Below are 15,808 nucleotides of genomic sequence, written 5' to 3' on the forward strand. Positions count from 1 at the left end.
CAAGCTTGTGAACCATGGCTCATGAATCTGCCTCGGGTCCAGACCAAGACGGTGGAATGTGCTCTCCAAGAAACAGAGGACTACCACAAATTATATTTTGCTCTGTAAGGCACATGCCTTTGATCTGGCTTTCCCTGACCTACATGTATAGCACCACATTTAATCATAAACAGGAAAACCAAACACGGCCTCAAAACTGTACTTGGACAAGACACTTCAGCACATAGCTCTCATTGAAGGAAGCGAGTGTGGCAATAGCCACAAATATTAATTCTCTGTCTCACCATTACTTCTAGCGCAACAGGCAAAAAATCCATGCTTAAATGTATACATACATACACACGTACATGAAAGGGTTTAGTAACTTCAGTTTCCCACCCTCTGGGCTTAAAAATTCCACATCAGCAGAGACTTACCTGACAATGAAAAACTTATCAGTCTCCTGCTTCCTTGTCCCTGGATTGAATCTTCATTGGTGATGCTTTTAAAAATCTGCTGGAAGAGAAATAATGGTGAGAGAATTTTCCAATAACTCTTGAATAGACAAATTGCTTAATAACTGTCTTTTACACAGATTCTTAGTTTTACAATGAAGAATTAATGAGATGACCATTAATCAAAATGATGTTTTTATCTAGGTAATAATTTAACCACTAGTGGACTAAGTCATCCCTTCCTGAGACTCTTCCTTAAGAAAACACAATGATATGAAAATACTACTGTAATTTTAATATAGCAGTTCCTCACCCAAAAAGAAACTGCTTATTAAACAGGAGGTAAAAGTAGCACATAAGGATGGGGATGTTGCTGTCATCTCTAAAAACAACTTCTATCTTTATAATGTCTTATTACTAGTTACTTATTACAAGAAAATCTTGTTCCAGAAAGTTTATTACATACATGTGAGAAAGACTCCTGAGAGCTTACTAATACTCTGCAAAAAACCCCAACTGTGAATTATAATAACTATAAGCACTGAGGGTGATTTGGAAGAAAAAAACACCTTAAAAAGCCATCTGTAGATGACCCTTTGTACTCCACAGTTTAGGTTGTAATGTCAGTCTTTGGTTCAGCAAGTTTACTGGTGGGCTGCTATTTGCAAATCGGGACCCAGAGCTACCTTCTGGCCATGATCAGAACTGGGAAGCAAGAACACCTTTGAGCCAGTGTCTGGGGCATCAGCAGGAACCCACTATCAGCAGTTTTCACTGCTGTTCCCCTGAACACAGCGGAGGAGATGCCATCGGGAGTCAGGCTCCAAGTTCAGCAGGGAGGTGGTGCTACTATTACTACCTCCCACGGACTCTGGAGTAAAACCAAGTGCCACTCTGCTCCCGGGAAGCCACAGCTCCCTTCCACTCTTGCCGTTCGGTTTCAGGCAAAAAAAGAAAACCAGTATTTATGCAGCGAAGTTCCAATTTCTGCCAGGAAAGAGTAACTGAATCCCACTCAGCTGTGACTCATTGCTCAGTGTATTAAATATTGTGTATTCAACCTTAACTTCGAAAACAAGCTGCTCTTGCCCCCAGAGAGTGCAAAACCTGGGCAAGGGGGCACTGCAGCCCAGCTAGCAGGGATTAAAGAGCAGGCACAGCTGGCAGGTCAAGACACCGATGAGGCCTAAATCATAAATATAAAGCTTGAAAATGGGTACCATTATAAAAAAAAATGGGGTCTGTTGCATTTGACTTTTTGTCATAATCATTTTGTTTCTTACAGACTGTTTAAATGGGAAAAGGGTACCGAGCAGAGTGGGACTATGAGCAAATTCCGGTAGAAACATCCTTATTGGATCACAGCTAATTAGTTGCAATTATACTTTTGGCCTTCTCAGATAAACATACATTTCAATATATTTATTGAAGCCACCACTGGTTTCTGGATAGAGACACGTTTAAATCAGGATATTTTATGTGACTATGATAATTCTATGACAAGAACTCAGTAACCTTTACCAGCTGAAGCTGTGATCCCACCAAGAAACGTCATTTCCTTGTCAGGATGTATTTTTCATACTACATCACTGCCTGACATTTATTACACATTATCTTTAATGCTTTACTACTTATGATTTTTTCATGATTTTGTACAGAACAGTAACTGGGCCAACCAACCTAGATATGTGCACATTTGCAAAACATGCTTTTTCCCAGCCCTTAAACATTTCTCTGGGTTTTTTAGATCTGCCACGAAATCAGTATGAACAGTTTAACAGTCTATGCTTTGAACAGATTGGGGTGGATCTGGTGGGGTCCTGCAAATACCCACAACACTTAAAAATATGTTGCTGTTAAATGACCCTTTTGGGGCCATATCTACATTAGGGAAATACTATCGAGACAGTTATACCAGAGTATCATCATGAATCCTGATATAGGCAAAGCATCACCAGCACAGCCAAAGCTGCACAGGCAAAGCCTGGCATTATACAAAGAGAGTAACAGCGTGTCCAGCCCCATAGGAGAAATAATAACAACAACAAAAATATTTATGTGCTCCTAAAGGTACCCCACACTGTCTGGTGAGGTGCTCACCCTTAGTCACACAGTTACGGGGCCTAAAAACCAGCCCTGCTTCATAAACAAATTGCATATTCCATAGTTTATCCTAGTGTAACTCTCCAAGATGTGACATTACATCAAAACGCTAGGCATTTTGGTAACAGCTAGCACTTCACCTTAGTAATCAGAAACACATCACAACACTTTTTTGAAGCTTTTCCAATTTTCATGCTGTCCACGCAGCTGAGAAAGGGAATGCACAGGAGAAAAGCTGAGGGAGAGAGGCACCTGTTGTTGGGCTGACACCTGGGATGCACCATCAAAAACTTCACACAACTGAGCCAAACACCTCTACTAACCCAAACCTCTGCTCCTCATCCTCCAGTGGCCTGCCACCCTCCACATGTATACATGGCACCTTCTCACCCAAAATACAGGTCTTCAGGCATGGCAGGGCACATGCCAGAGGGGCTTAAGAGCAGGTAGACGCCCTACCTCAAAGGAAGGAGCAATTTTGCATGAACATACCCAGGGAAGGATATTAAGAAAGTAGGGAAAGTGATTATACTTCTAATATTGGTGTTTCAAGGAGCTGGGAGGGAGGGAGGAATTCCTGACAGGAAGTCCGATCTTCTGAAAATCAGAAAAAGCTACTTGCTGCAGTTTGGAATCACGGTTTTCTAAAGCAATACCAGACTGTCCGCAGTAGTGAAGACAAGGCTAAGAGCACTTGACGCAGGGCAGGGTAAAGGACAGTGTGTGGTCAGCAGCACTCTCCAGCCACCAAACCAACTGCGATTCGTAGCATTTTGAGGTGTGGGATGGCAAAGCGCACGGGTCATACTCTTCCTGCTTGCCATTTATCATGAGAGAAATCCAGACAGATTTTAGTGGCTGCAACATAATTACGCTGGGAGTTTTGTCACTGTAAGTAAACCTTGAATTTAGTCATCAGGACGTAAGAAACCCTCTCTCTTCTCAGCTGCCATTTAAAACATGGTTAGCTGACAGAAAGACAACATTCGTCTCATCACTTGATATGCTATGGACTTGAAGTCCTTGGTACGAAAGGGCACAAATGTGATTTTCCCTCAATAACTGTGGTGCTCTTTTATGCCCTTGAAGTGAGAGCTCAGTCTGAATTAGTTTAACATTTTTGTTTAGAATGTCCTGTTTGCACATTGTGCAGTCCAGCCTAATTATTTTGCAAGTCCTGCCGATACGGAACAGGATGAATATGCTTTTATTACATGCTTCTGTCATATCTGGACATGAAGAGATGGGACGTGAGCTGCAACTTCAAGCCTAGCTGAATCTCTCAGAAAACTAAGGCTTCCTGAAACAGGTTCCAATCTCCTTTCGTTTTTCTTGCTTGTAATCGAGCCGGTGTCATTGCCACTGATAGGAGTGCATGCACTCAAGCAGTTAGAGAAGTATCAGTGCTTCCTTTAAAATACTCTCTAGTAAACACACACTGTAAAATCTCCTTCTGTTCTGCTACTGAGTTTCCCAACTTCTGAAGCATGGCAGAAGACAACAGCCAGAGCCTGTGACAGCTATCTGCGAAACATGGGGAAGCGCCTGAGACCAGGTCCAAGCCTCTCGAGACTTGCTGAGATCACGGAAAGGTCCACGTTTGGTAGGGCTTTTCATTTTTTTCAGTAGAGAGAAAAGAGAAAGCAGAAGGAGATGACTGAAAGCTAAAAATAACACAGTCTTGTCCTAGTATCACTTTTCCTTATGAGTAGTTCCTGCAAACGCTGGAGGGAAGTTATGTGACCCTGAAGAAGAAAGGAGGCAGGCTTCAAACTAGCAAATGGAGCTCTTGAGACTCCCTCCCTCTTTAGCCATGGTATGCGTTATGAAAAAAAAATAAAAAATCAAAACACCACAAATCTTTAGAAATCTCAGAGTACTACAGTCTATCAGACCTAGGTGAAATTCTGAGTGCATCGCTAAAAATTTGTCTAAGCAGAAGCTAAGAAATAGAGACTCTCATGGCTAATTAAAAATATCTCCTAAAATACCTTACCCTTCACTAGTCTATCTAGATATGTGGAAGAGTAAGGACAACCCTCTTGCTCCTGGAAGTGAAGTGGCTTACAGGGCAAACCTTGGGTGCCCCTGTTCTGCCTGCCTGTACCTCTAGGTTATGAGGCAAATACTTTTGGACAAACGTACAGTGTGTGAAAGCAGGTCTGGAAGAATCTGTAACTATGTTTGCCTGGTGCTGTACTAGAAAATCTGCCTTTGGGCACCACAGTGACCAGTACAGTACAGTGTGCTGGTAAAATGTGCCTTGTACCAAGTCTCTTTTAGCATGTTTATATATTGTGCAGCCCAATTTAATTATTTTAGAGTCCTGCTGATATGAAAAAGGATTAATGTGATTTTATTACATGCTTCTACCATGGCTGGACATGTGTAGCTGAAAAATACAAGCACTTAGTCCTTTTCCAGCAGACAGCACAGGAAAACACTGCTATGCCTTAATCTTAATGTACCCTAATCCACTTTCCTCTTCAGAAGGGCATTTTTGATTCAAATCACAAGTGAAAAATAGCGTCAACTCAGTCCCAAATTATGCATCAGCAAACAGAAAAAGTATTGCTAGATGTGTCAGAGCTAAAGACACTGTGTTGCAGGGCTAGGGGGAAAGATAGGCCGTATAGTAACTGCCTGAATTATGCTTGCTTCAAGCTCTAGTTCTTTGTTCTCTGCTTTTCAAGAGCACTAAACTTGCCTGCAGATTTAAAGCAAAATAAATAAGGTTAATAGCCTGAATTCAACAAGAGCAAAAGAAGCAGCTGATGCTTTGTCCCCTGTCTCCTTCTATCTGTTTGTATCCCTTAGTTCATCTGAGATACAAGACGAGTCCAAAACTGCCCAGTGCAACGCAGGGGCAGAGTACCAGTTTCCACTCTGTACGGCTTTCCTGATACCAGTTTAAATCACCTTGGAACTATTGTTTTAACAGACCTATGTGTACATATCACAGGTGTCAAGAAGAGTTCCTCAAAAAATTGTTCTCCCCTAAGCTAGCCCTGTTGGCTTTTACTATTGCCCTCTTGATTTCACTGAACTCTTAACAGTAGGAAAACTCTCTAAGCAAGTGGAAAAAGGCTTACGTTTTCCACAGCTCAGCAGTGAAGCATCTTTCCACAGTAAAAGAATATAAGACATCATTCCAAGTTCACGCTTCATATTCTGCCATCCTTTTTAGAGAGGGAATTCCTCAGCAGATCTGCAACTAGGTGAATACTTCCATTTCCTCCCAAGTGCTGCATTTGAAAAGAAACAGTTTTGGAAAAAGATTGATGAAATAAATACAGACTAAATAAATGCTTCCTTTCTCTCTATCACTTGACTTCTTCCACATCTTGGGAACACAGGGCACACACGGGGATGTAAGGGGCCAACTAACAAAAGGAGCAAACAGAGGCCTGAGCTCCGTGACTGTCATTCACAGAATTATGGCTATAATCCCAGGCACCACATTGAAAATCTAGCCCTAATTAGTGGCAGTGCTTTAGCTACAACCCTTGCTCTGTTCACAGAATTATCCAGCTCTTGAATGTAATATATTCCAGTTATCCTGTTAGCTCATTAAGCCACTGTGCTGGCACTGTAGTATTTTTCTGTCAGGTATTTCCAAACAGCAGCCAGCTTCTCCAGCAGCAGCCTAACTCCCTGCTGGGCTCTCTGCAGCTGGCGCATGGTCCTGAAGGACTGTGACCACCCACACACAGAGCTTTCCCTGCGTGTCATGGTTAGCACCATTCTAGCCTTGCAATACACCACCTTCTCAAAGCCATTCCCTAATTAAAGGGGAGAACATGCCTTTTGCAGGCACATGGCAATTGCCCTCTGTCTGCAGAAAGCTCCTTTTGCCTCATCTTGCAGCTCTGCGTGTTGATTAATTCATTTATTCCCAAAAGAATGGAGTTTTTCGTTCCAAAAACTTCTTTCCCAGAAATCCCTACCAAAAGGTAGCAAGGAAGCGAGTAAACATTTTTTTTTTTTAGTTTTTTTTTTCCCCTCATTGAAAATGTTACAAATTCCTTCAGGAGATCCCAGATAAATTCTGGCAGCCAAACTAAATTAACAGAAAAGATTGCTGCTTACTATCATCAGTAAAGTCCTCTGGAAGGCAACTAGCAACAGGCTTACGATGAGAGGTCATTCAGTGACAGTATGTACCAAGTGTATGAGGTCTCCATGTTGGCATGAAGATATTTCTCATTCCCTACCCTACCCTACTTGGGTAGAATGCTATTTCAGCATAACCAGAAGCTAGAATAGCAACGTTAAGAGAAACCACTTCCAATTAAAACAAAATTGAGGATCAAGGCAACAAAGCACTATCTCCCACAGACTCCAATGTCTTTTTCTTCCAAAATTTTATTAGATCCAGCTTTTTAATCGTTTCAACAGTTCTGCCTGATAAACTTCAGCTGTCCTTCGGCAGCACAAGAAAAGCTTTGATTAGAGATTCTGATCTTTCTTCACTCTTCGAAACTTCATTTAAATAAACTCAGATTTTCAGATACTTAAACACAGTCACACATGCATATGGATAGGCTTTGGGTTGTACTTTCTGGGTCAATGGCTGGACTAATCTAAGTAGCAGCCATTTTTTCTTTATACATAGTAAACTTCTGGGAGGACTGTGTTCTGCAGCATATCTCACCAACCGCTCACACGTTGGCTCTGAGGCTGCACACTAGCTGATGCCAGCGACCCTTAAAGCACTCAGCAAGTCTAAAGTAGTCCAAAGGATGACAGTAGCTTACAGCCCCAATGTGCAAAAGAAACTCTGGTTGAGGTAGCAGGGAAGAAGGCTCCTTGCAGTTGCTAAACAGCTTTGTGCTTCCCAGAGACCAGCATCCAGAACACAGCCTCTAAGGAAATCTCGGTTTATGGTCAGACTTACATCAGGCAGCTGCCTAATGCAGGACAGCACTGGCCCTGTAAACCTGACAGGTCCATACACAGAGCATCAACGTGCTTTAGGACTCTGACAGCAAGAACTGCTTGTAAACATTAGCCTTTCAGGAACAGCTAGGCAAGATCCTACAGCCCACTGAAATCACTGGGAGGTATGCCTTGACAGGTGAGCCAGGTCCATTGGGCACTGTTTGGATCCTGTAATTCTGCATAAAATTTGCCCCTGTACCCTCCAAATTCAAACTTGTCAAGAAAACATTATATTAGGAGAACTAAAAAATTGCTGCTAACACCTTTTCTCTTTGCACTATGAAATGACAAGAATGATTAAAACATAGGGCCTGTATAATGGTAATACCCTAAATTCTGACACATCCACGGTGTGTTTGGAATGCAGGAAACTGCGTTAGACAGCAGTTCATACTTCCAGTCCGCCTTCATCAGAGCTTCAGAAACTCCTCACTCTCCTAACGTAGTTTGGCTGGGGTAAGTACGTAGATGAGTAATGCTCACGTGTGAGAGACAACCATATCCTTCAGCTCAGCTGTATTTGAAGAACAGCTCAACGCATTCGTCTTGCTGTCAAAGTGTCTGGACAAAGGAATTGAGTCAATGACCCTTTACGCCATAAAAGAAGCAGCAAGACAGTGAACAATGCCCATTCTTCTAAATGAATGTCCCAAACAGCAATTCACTATGAATACCATTATTTCCAGAACTGAGTTACAGACCCTTTACTTTCAACCTTGAATTCTACTTTCGGCAGAAATGCGTCAACTGTAGAGATTTATAGTTTGATTTTAAAAGCAGAGCAGTATCTGCTACTTCAAATGTTCCTTGATCTTGCTGAATCACTAATAAAACATTTCACTCCACAAAGCGTTTTTCTAGTTATGATGGCATAGAAATGCTGAAAAGGAAAAAAGTATTCTCCTTTTACAGTATCTACAGCCACTTAGTTAATGCAGCCTTATTCACACCCAGTGTTTCTCCTCTGTACCTTTTGGGAGACCCAGTAGACCCAGCAGAAACTGCTTATCATATTTCAGTAAACCCATGGGGGCCTTTTTGTTTGCTTGTTTCTGTGGTTGTTTTTTTATTTAATTTTTTTCTTTTTAAAAATTGCCTTTGTTCTCCTGTTTGGCTACTGCTGCCTACAGCATTCACTGTTTTTCTTAGGTTGCTGCTTTCTAGAGCAGCGGGTTTTAAAAAGTCAACGGCCTTGTCCAGTGAAGTGGACTTGTGGGAATACTGATTGTAATCAAACTGCTACAGAATAACCAATATTGGAAGAGATGTCCTGAAGTCACCTGACCCTTCAATCAAAGAAGGACCAACTTAGAGCAGGCTGCTCAGAGCCCTGTCCAGTTCAGCTTTGAGTATGTCCAAGGAAGGAGATCCCACAAGCTCTCTGGGCAACCTGTTCTAATGCTTCACTACTGTCTCGAGAAAAAAACCTATTCCTGAGGTCTAATCAGAATGTCCTTTGTTGCAACCTGTGTCTACGGCCTGCTGTCATTTCACCATGCACTGTGAGAAGAGTAACTCTTTCCTGCAGTGTTCCATTAGGTAGTTAGAGGCATCAGCAACATTCCACCTAAGACTTCTCTTAACACCGAACAAATACAGCTCTCTCTGCTACTCCTCATACGTAATGTCAATGACCAGTCTTAAGGGATGAAGAAAACGGGGGGCCAGGCACATCCTGAAAAGGACTGTGGTGGGGTGTTACAGCAAACTTGAGGTACGGCAAAGACTTCTGAGGAGAAGCAACATTCACGTAATGTGATCTCCAGTAAAAGCTGAATTTGGAAGGCCTCATGAAAGGTTTGGCCTGCTGCATATTGGATGCGAAAGACTTCTGAACATAAAGTCACAAAATATGACAGGAGGGGAAAGGGATGTCAGCTAAACGCAGGAGTGCTGCTGCTACAGAGAAATCATTAACTACCATGTGTACAATTATATAATTCTTGTAGCTCTTAATAAATAAATCACATGTTATCAGCAACAGAGGTGTTTTCTGTTGCATGTGTCAGTTTTGATGAAAATCAGTGCACAATTCATCTCAAACACTTCAGTCGATCCTGGGAAACCATTCTGTGGAACAGAGCAAGGCAACACAGAGTTTCATACCCCATATTACACATACCAACCACATCGTCGTCATCCAGTAGTCACACAGCAAAGAAGTTACTCCCATCCCCACACAAACTCCGTCTCCCCTGCTCCCCAGACCCCTCCCCTTGCTAAACACCCTCGTGTGAAAACCGGGTGTTTTCTGCAGAAAAAACCTCCCCCTCATCCCCACCAGGTATATTCCTGCCCTCCGCCAGGAAAACAGTTCATAGGATCATTTTAATTGGGAAAGATCTTTAAGATCATCTCATCCCTTCCTTCCTTCTTTGCCTGCACAGGCAGCCCCCACGCTCACTTGTCTGTAGCTGTTTAAGTGGTGAGAGGCAAGGAGAGGAGAGCAGAGCTGGTCTGTTGCTGCTGCCATCGCTGGAGCTGGAAGCCAAGATGAGCAGAGGCCCGTGCTCCACCACAAGGCTGCCTTTCCAGCGGCAGCTCTCGCTGCTCTCCTCCTCTTTCCTGCATTAGCAGGAAAAAAACTTTCTTGGCCAACATCCGAAACTTTGGGCCACATGGAAGCAGGTCTGACCCCAGGCACCTTCTTGGACCATGCCCCCTTAACCAGTTGGAAAGAGAAGAATAAGAGACACAACTTTTCCCCTCCCATCTTGGGGCAGGCTCTTCTGCCAGTCTACAGTGAGACGTGAAGGATGACTGCTGAATCTGATAGTCAGTTTTGACCCCTCTGAAAGTGGTAAGAGTTTGGCCACTTACTTCATGGCATTAATATTTTATCCTCTGGTGCTACTGCATTACATATTCTTGAACTGCAGGACACTGAAGCAGCCTGTGCTGACCCCTTGTCAATGATGCATCACCCACAGTAGAAAGTGAGGACATCATGAGAGAGACTTGGCAGCTTCCCCCTCTGTTCCTCACCCTCAAAGGCACAACTGAAAATAAATGTGCAAGCCCTGAGCATCCCTCACTGGCAGCAAGTCCAAAAAGCATGAAGACTCACAAGGTGTTACTGCATTGCGTAGAGGGAGACAGCTGCAAAACCAGGGAACCTGCAAACTGAGCTCCAGACATAGCCACAGCTCACCCTCACAGCAAAGCAGGAGACACCTCACATGCCTGGGTGCACCTGGCAGCTTTGGTCACCCCACTTTGAGGCTCACACAGTGACTATCAGCCAGCTGGCTGGAAGGCAGCCAAGTGATCCTAAAGGCCGGTCGAGGCCAGAGGCCAGCGTGCTTTTGAGGCAGCCTGGACCTCCTAATCAAGAAGCTTTTCAAAACTGTGAAAGGAAGCAGCCAACAAAAATGTGAAAGAAATCAACTAGAAAAGGAAAGCAAAAGTAGAAAAAGAAAAGGGGAACCGAGAAAAGGCAAGGCTCTATAGAAGAAGGATGGAAAACAAAGAAAAGAGTAGTGGAGGATTCTATAAAAAAAGCAAGAAATTAATTTCTGAAATTTCAGACCTTCCACATCCTAAAATATTCCCTTCCTCCCTTTCAGGCACATCTCAAAAAACCCAAACCAAACACAAAAAACCCCCATAAAAACCAACCAACCAAAAAACTTCAACAACGATCAATACAGCTTTGTTAGTACTCAAACCTGATGGCAGCAGCTTTCAAACTTGCCTGCTGGCGAGGGTAAGTTAGACCCTTTGGGGAAAAATGAGAGAAATAAATAGGCTGCTAATAAAGCCAGGGTTTCCTGACAACTAGTGGCACGTCCAGACTTTTCCAGTATTCAGCTTAACTATTCCCATATAGCTGAATCAGCTGTATGGTAACAGATACTGGTTGCCCTCAAACATTTCACCTCTGGGATCACAGTCCCAGCACAGTTGTAGTCTGCTAGACAAAAGGTCATAAATGTGTTGGTACCTGGAAAACGGTCCATTATATGTTTTGTGAACTAAACTTTAACAACTGCCCAAGGTTAGTTAGGTAGTATGTGTGATGCTGGTGGTCCTTTGCTAAGAATATCAACTTACAGTCTAATTAATGTGGTTTATACTTACATTCACCATAAAGTCCTACTGCATTGCCATTAGGGCAAAAAAGGCCTCAATGTAAATAAAAGTCAGACCCATTGAGTAAAAGGGGAACTGTAAAAAACATTTCGTTTCTTTCCATCAGACTTTACAGATGTACGAATTTAAGCCTGCTTTTAAACTGGAGATATTAAGTGGGGAGGGGCTGCATGCTTTTGGAAAGGATGGAAACTTGCTTGTCTGAGAACTCAGCTAGCTAGCTGGGAAAAAAACCCCAGATATTTAATGGAAATGGAAAATATTTCTCCAGAGATTCAAGGACTAAAAATGAACAAAAAATTCAAAATTCAATTAAAGACATAGTCTTACGCACATCTGCTGATACGTAACATACTGACCCACATCAATTTCCCCGTTTGAATCTCTTTTGTTCTTAATCTTTCATACAAGTAATAATTATAGCAAAAATGATTTAGAAAAGTATGCAATATTATGTAACTGTATTCCATCAGCAAAACTACATTAAGGGAACATGATTATCCTGTTGAGCTCTTAGAAACCAGGAAACGTAAACCTAAAAGATAACTGTGAAGCATTAGGTCTGCCTCTTGATGATTATAAATTGCAATACTATTTTCTTTTTTTAGCTGTGCCTGATCATAACCTTTTCCCAATGTAACAATATAGACATATTTTTTGATCACCTGGGTTTTGTGAGAAGTATAGGAAATCCAAGATTTACTTGAGATTCAGATAAAACATAAACCTAAAAGCTGAATCATCAGCATAAAAATGGGAAATGCACAACTGAATAGTAAGAGTAGAAAATATGAGAAGAGAAAAAAAAAAGTAGCTAAGTGGAAAGGATGACATGACTATGACAGGGCTTGCACACATGTGCAAATGGACACGAATAGACAAGAACATTTGTGCACACTACGCTTGAAGGCCAGATACCTGCAAGCACTGAGGTGTGCTGGGTTCTTGAAAAGCCTTTTAGCTTTCAGACACCACCTGCCCTTCTCTTTCACCTACTCATTATATTTGCATTGAAACAACCTGCAAGTTAATGCCGCAAACATTCAAAGTAACCTACAAATCCACAAGTTATAAATACAAGCAAGTTCACCTCACCGTTATCTCCGCAGTCATGTCTGCTGATTTTATGTAAGTTATCTGAGGGTATGGGTTATTTCGGGACAGATTTTAAGTACTGGTTACTTTTATAAAGAATCATGCATTGTGAAATTAGAATAATGTTCTTCTCTCCTCAAATCTTCCTCCCCCCACCCCTTCTTCCCAGGACTAAGGAAAGCAGACAAGGGAACAAAAGAAAGCTATTTCAAGAAAAAGTAAGTTAGTTTTCTCCTTTACATTGGCTGCTGGAAAATCCTTGGTTACTGAAAATCCAATCAGGACTAAAGTCAATGGCATCTATCAGCTCCAGCAGAGATGAAACTTCATTGCAGGATTGCACACAGACGGGTTCAGTGCAGGCTGCAGATCTGCCTCTGCCAAGTTTTACGACCTTTCTTCCCTCTGTGCATCTGACTGCATCTGGCTGCTGCTCTGAAGTAAGGTAATCCTCCCAGTGCCTTAAAACAGCCATGTGAGGGAATGCTAGCTGCTGAAATCTGCTGAAAGTTGCTGAGTGAGAGATGGGGCATGCAATTGCCCACCTCAGCTTAAGTGCATACCTTGGCTTGTATTCAGATACAAGTTATATGGATATGCGGACACAAGAAGAGCACTTGTACCCAGTTCCCTGCTTTCCTCCCACCGTATCAGCTTCCCAGCTGGCCACAGGGAAGACAGAATCCTTTAGCTTAGGAATATGTGATTCCAACAAAATTTATGTTTCATTTGTGGGTGGTTCAGAGACTTTATAATCTGTACATCTACCCAAGAATTTATCAGTGTTCTCAACTATGCATCATAGCAATGTAAAATTATACTTCCCGCTTGTTCAGCAAATTCACTGCTGATACATTCAGTTCATTTCTCATCTGTGTGTCCTAAACATTTCCCTCACATCTGTAAACCTGCAGGCTACTGCTCTGACTGCACCACAGAGCACAGGGCAGCTCGGTCAGTGCATCAAGAGTCCCCAGAGACCCCAGCTAAGTCTCCACAATCTTTTCTGCAAAAAACCATCAGATTTTACTCAACTGTTACAAGTTATTTGCATTATACTCCAAAGTAACTGTCCCAAGCACCACGCCTTATAGCAAAATAAGTAATTTAAAATGGCCAGGCAAAGAAACACAACACAAATGACAAGCAAATTGTATCTAGCCTGTATTTGTGCAATCGATCACCTAGGCTTTGAGAGAAAGACCGACTGAACAGGCAGGAAGATCTCTATTACATCACTGGATCTGGCTTTCAGATAACCATGATCTACACCAAAAGACTTACAAACCACAGCCATGCCTTTTTAAGCATTTCTCCCTGAAGATTAAGCTTCCTCTTCCTTTTTCACTGGGCAGCATGTCTGAGACCCAGCAGCAGATAGTTAGAAAAATATCATCTTCAAGAAATAAGATGAGCCTCTGACACCCTAGTATTGTTTTAGAAATCACTGATCTCTTACAAACATCACAGATATTTAAAAAATAAACCCATAAGCCAGTAATTCCACTGTATTTGTCAGGTTTTCCTGATGTCCTATTTTCATATCATCACAGAGGTATTGCAAGGGTTTTACCAAACAAGTTCCTTCATTGCCCCAGCTCCATCTGCTTATTTTGCCTTGTTCATTGTAAGCTCTTAAAAAGCCGTTTGGGACTTTATTCATTGCTTTGAGTAAGCAGTAAGTTCATGTTTTCCCCTGTACGGCTTTTAAAATTTATTCAACTTCTTTGGAAGGCTTAGCCACACAAAGTCTCTCAGCTAATATTTGCATTCCTTCCTCTACATGAGTGATTTCTTCTTTATTCCAGTCTAATGACCATGACTTAGTATGCTGATTCTTCTGGATGGACACGTCAGGCAGAAACCTGGCCACTACACTCTTCAGCGTGGCTAATACTTCCTTGTAAGTCCTCTACTTTGCCACATCAGCTAATAGCAACTAATAGCATATTAAAGACTATGATAACGGTCATTTGAGGGTTTCTAACCTTTTCAGAAAACATTAATTCTTAGCATATACCTGAGAGGTAACACATTGCCACCCATGTCTGAGATGAAACATAAAGATGTCTAACAGCAGTACTATAGAATAAAGCTGAACAAGGCAAGAAAAAAAGCTAAACACATTTGAAATCACAGGTATTAAAGATGGACCACAATTACCCAAATTAGAATCTGAGCAATTAGAATTCATGCAGTAACTCAGTTAGTCTTGAAAAACTGTCAGTATGATTTTAACGACTACCAGAAGGCAGGCTTCTTGTCTTGATGAAAGCGCAATGTCCTCCCAGAAACACTGGACTGGAAATTACTTTCTGGGTCATGGAGCCCAACAGATACAGCAATTGGTATATCTCATCCCAACTGATTCGGATTTCCTAGCTCATTAACACCATCCCCATTTCAAAGTCTTCTGCCTCAGATGCAATTCTACACAAAACTAGGCAGCCGTCATCCACACTCAAAATTTCTCACTTCCTATGTTGTTATATAAGCACACAAAGAAGTTCCTCAGCTCATGAATACCACAAGTTATCAGAGACCCTGAAAATGCTTGCTTGTGCCTTCATGAAGAATCTCATTTTCTGTCTCAACTGAGTGAGAGAAGACGCAGATCATACCTGTATAACATACACATAATACCTGATACCTGAGTAAAAGGAAACACGGTGAAGCTTTAATCAACGCTATCCAGTACACAGATGAGAGATCAAGAGCTTCTTATCACTGTCTTCACTAATCCTGGAACACGGGAGAAGACAACAAAATTGAATGACAGTAAATTCAAAATTGAGGAAAGCAAGGATTTTTTTTTCTTGCAAGGCCTAATTAAAAGGAAAAATCTGTTAGTGTGGGGACACAGAAAGTGTACAATTGATACGCCCAAAATTATTTCCCTGCTGCAATGACTTGCAGTCATGAAGTACCCTACTTGCAACAGGGACAAGTTTTTCCAACAGCTAGTCCCCTGTGCCTATCTAGTGCACACTGAGAAAGGGCAGCTGGTGAAAACTTTATGGCCAGTGGCCATATCATGATGTGGATAAGCAGTTCTGGGAACAGAACGGAGCACAGAAAACCAAACGCTGACCCCTTCCAATTTATGCCTCATCAGGCAGCACTGCAGACAGACCCAGTCTGAC

General features: G+C 42.1%; 1 protein-coding gene across 2 annotated transcripts in view; it reads right to left on the reverse strand.

Moving 5' to 3' along the window:
• HECW1 (HECT, C2 and WW domain containing E3 ubiquitin protein ligase 1) overlaps window positions 1-15,808 on the reverse strand; it is a 258,174-nt gene that overhangs the window by 100,426 nt on the left and 141,940 nt on the right. For both annotated transcript variants that reach the window (XM_056337048.1, XM_056337049.1), the window contains one exon: window positions 417-492. In XM_056337048.1, coding sequence (XP_056193023.1) covers window positions 417-492 — 76 coding nt within the window. The remainder of the gene's footprint in view (window positions 1-416; window positions 493-15,808) is intronic.

The sequence above is a fragment of the Falco biarmicus genome, chromosome 4 (genome assembly GCF_023638135.1).
Source record: "Falco biarmicus isolate bFalBia1 chromosome 4, bFalBia1.pri, whole genome shotgun sequence".
NCBI classification, from domain to species: Eukaryota; Metazoa; Chordata; class Aves; order Falconiformes; family Falconidae; genus Falco; species Falco biarmicus.